At 39.1% G+C, this 1,010-nt stretch overlaps 1 protein-coding gene across 1 annotated transcript; it reads left to right on the plus strand.

The window, feature by feature from the left end:
- Positions 1 to 91: 91 nt before the first annotated feature.
- On the plus strand, positions 92 to 1,008 carry LOC107735832 (fish-egg lectin-like; the record flags this gene model as incomplete). The annotated part of the gene is made up of 3 exons (XM_016547399.1): positions 92 to 335; positions 509 to 720; positions 877 to 1,008. Coding segments are annotated over 3 exons (588 nt in total), but the record flags the coding sequence as incomplete, so codon positions are not given.
- Between the last annotated feature and the right edge of the window lie 2 nt (positions 1,009 to 1,010).

A 1,010-nucleotide genomic window follows, 5' to 3' on the forward strand; every position in this document is an offset into this window, starting at 1 on the left:
AAAAAAATATTTGCTAGTTTACTTTCTATATAAAAATATAAATATTGTATTTCTTTAAACATCTTTGTATTTGCAATCACTGATTATTTTGCACCATGTTTTCACAGCTTTAGACTGTACTGTGATGAATGGTAACCTGAAGCAGATAGACGCTGGGTCGGGCTCAGTGGTTGGAGTGAACAATCATAATGAAGCGTTTGTCATGATTGATAATGTGTTCACAAAGATCAGTACGTCTCTAAAGCACTTCAGTGTTGGTCCTGCTGGTCAGCTGGGGGTGGATTCAGCTTACAACATCTTCAAGCTTAAGAGTGGCTCCTTCGTTCAGTTTCCAGGTAAAGAGTTACAGAAAGCACAAATTACAGAAAAGACATGTTTAATCTGTCATTAATGTACATTAACTTCATTTAAAGTCAATGTTTTAAATCCATGGTGCCAAATGTATCATCTTATTGTTGATTTTCCATTTAAACTAATCCTTCATCCAACCTGTTGATTGTGTTGTCAGGGCTTCTCAAACAGGTGGATGCTGGAGGTGACCAGATCCTTGCAGGTGTCAATAAGAATGATCAAATATATTGCGCAAATATGGATGCTAACAACAACTGGCCATCCTGCACTTCTCCTTGGGTTCAACTTAATGGAGGGCTGAAATATTACAGCTGTGGTCCGTACAGCTGTTGGGGAGTGAGCGCAGATGACAAAATCTGGATCATGAGGGTAATGCCACGATGTTAGATACAAGAGCTAGAGAACAAGTTCAAGTGCACCAAAATGTATATCAAAAATAAAGGCAGAAGCAGATAAAAGCAAAAACGTTTCTTGATGTGACTGTACAACGACTGACTGGATTGTGTCTCTTTCGGTCTTGTGCAGGATGTGTCTAATAATGTCTGTTCTGGGTCCGGCACCTTTGTGAATATTGCTGGATCTCTGTCCATGATTGAAGTAGCAACTGATGGCAGTGTCTTTGGTATCAACTCTAATGGGAATTTATACCAAAGGTAAGC

Source organism: Sinocyclocheilus rhinocerous, unplaced genomic scaffold, assembly GCF_001515625.1.
Source record: "Sinocyclocheilus rhinocerous isolate Xijiao unplaced genomic scaffold, SAMN03320098_v1.1 C36324185, whole genome shotgun sequence".
In the NCBI taxonomy this organism is placed as follows: Eukaryota; Metazoa; Chordata; class Actinopteri; order Cypriniformes; family Cyprinidae; genus Sinocyclocheilus; species Sinocyclocheilus rhinocerous.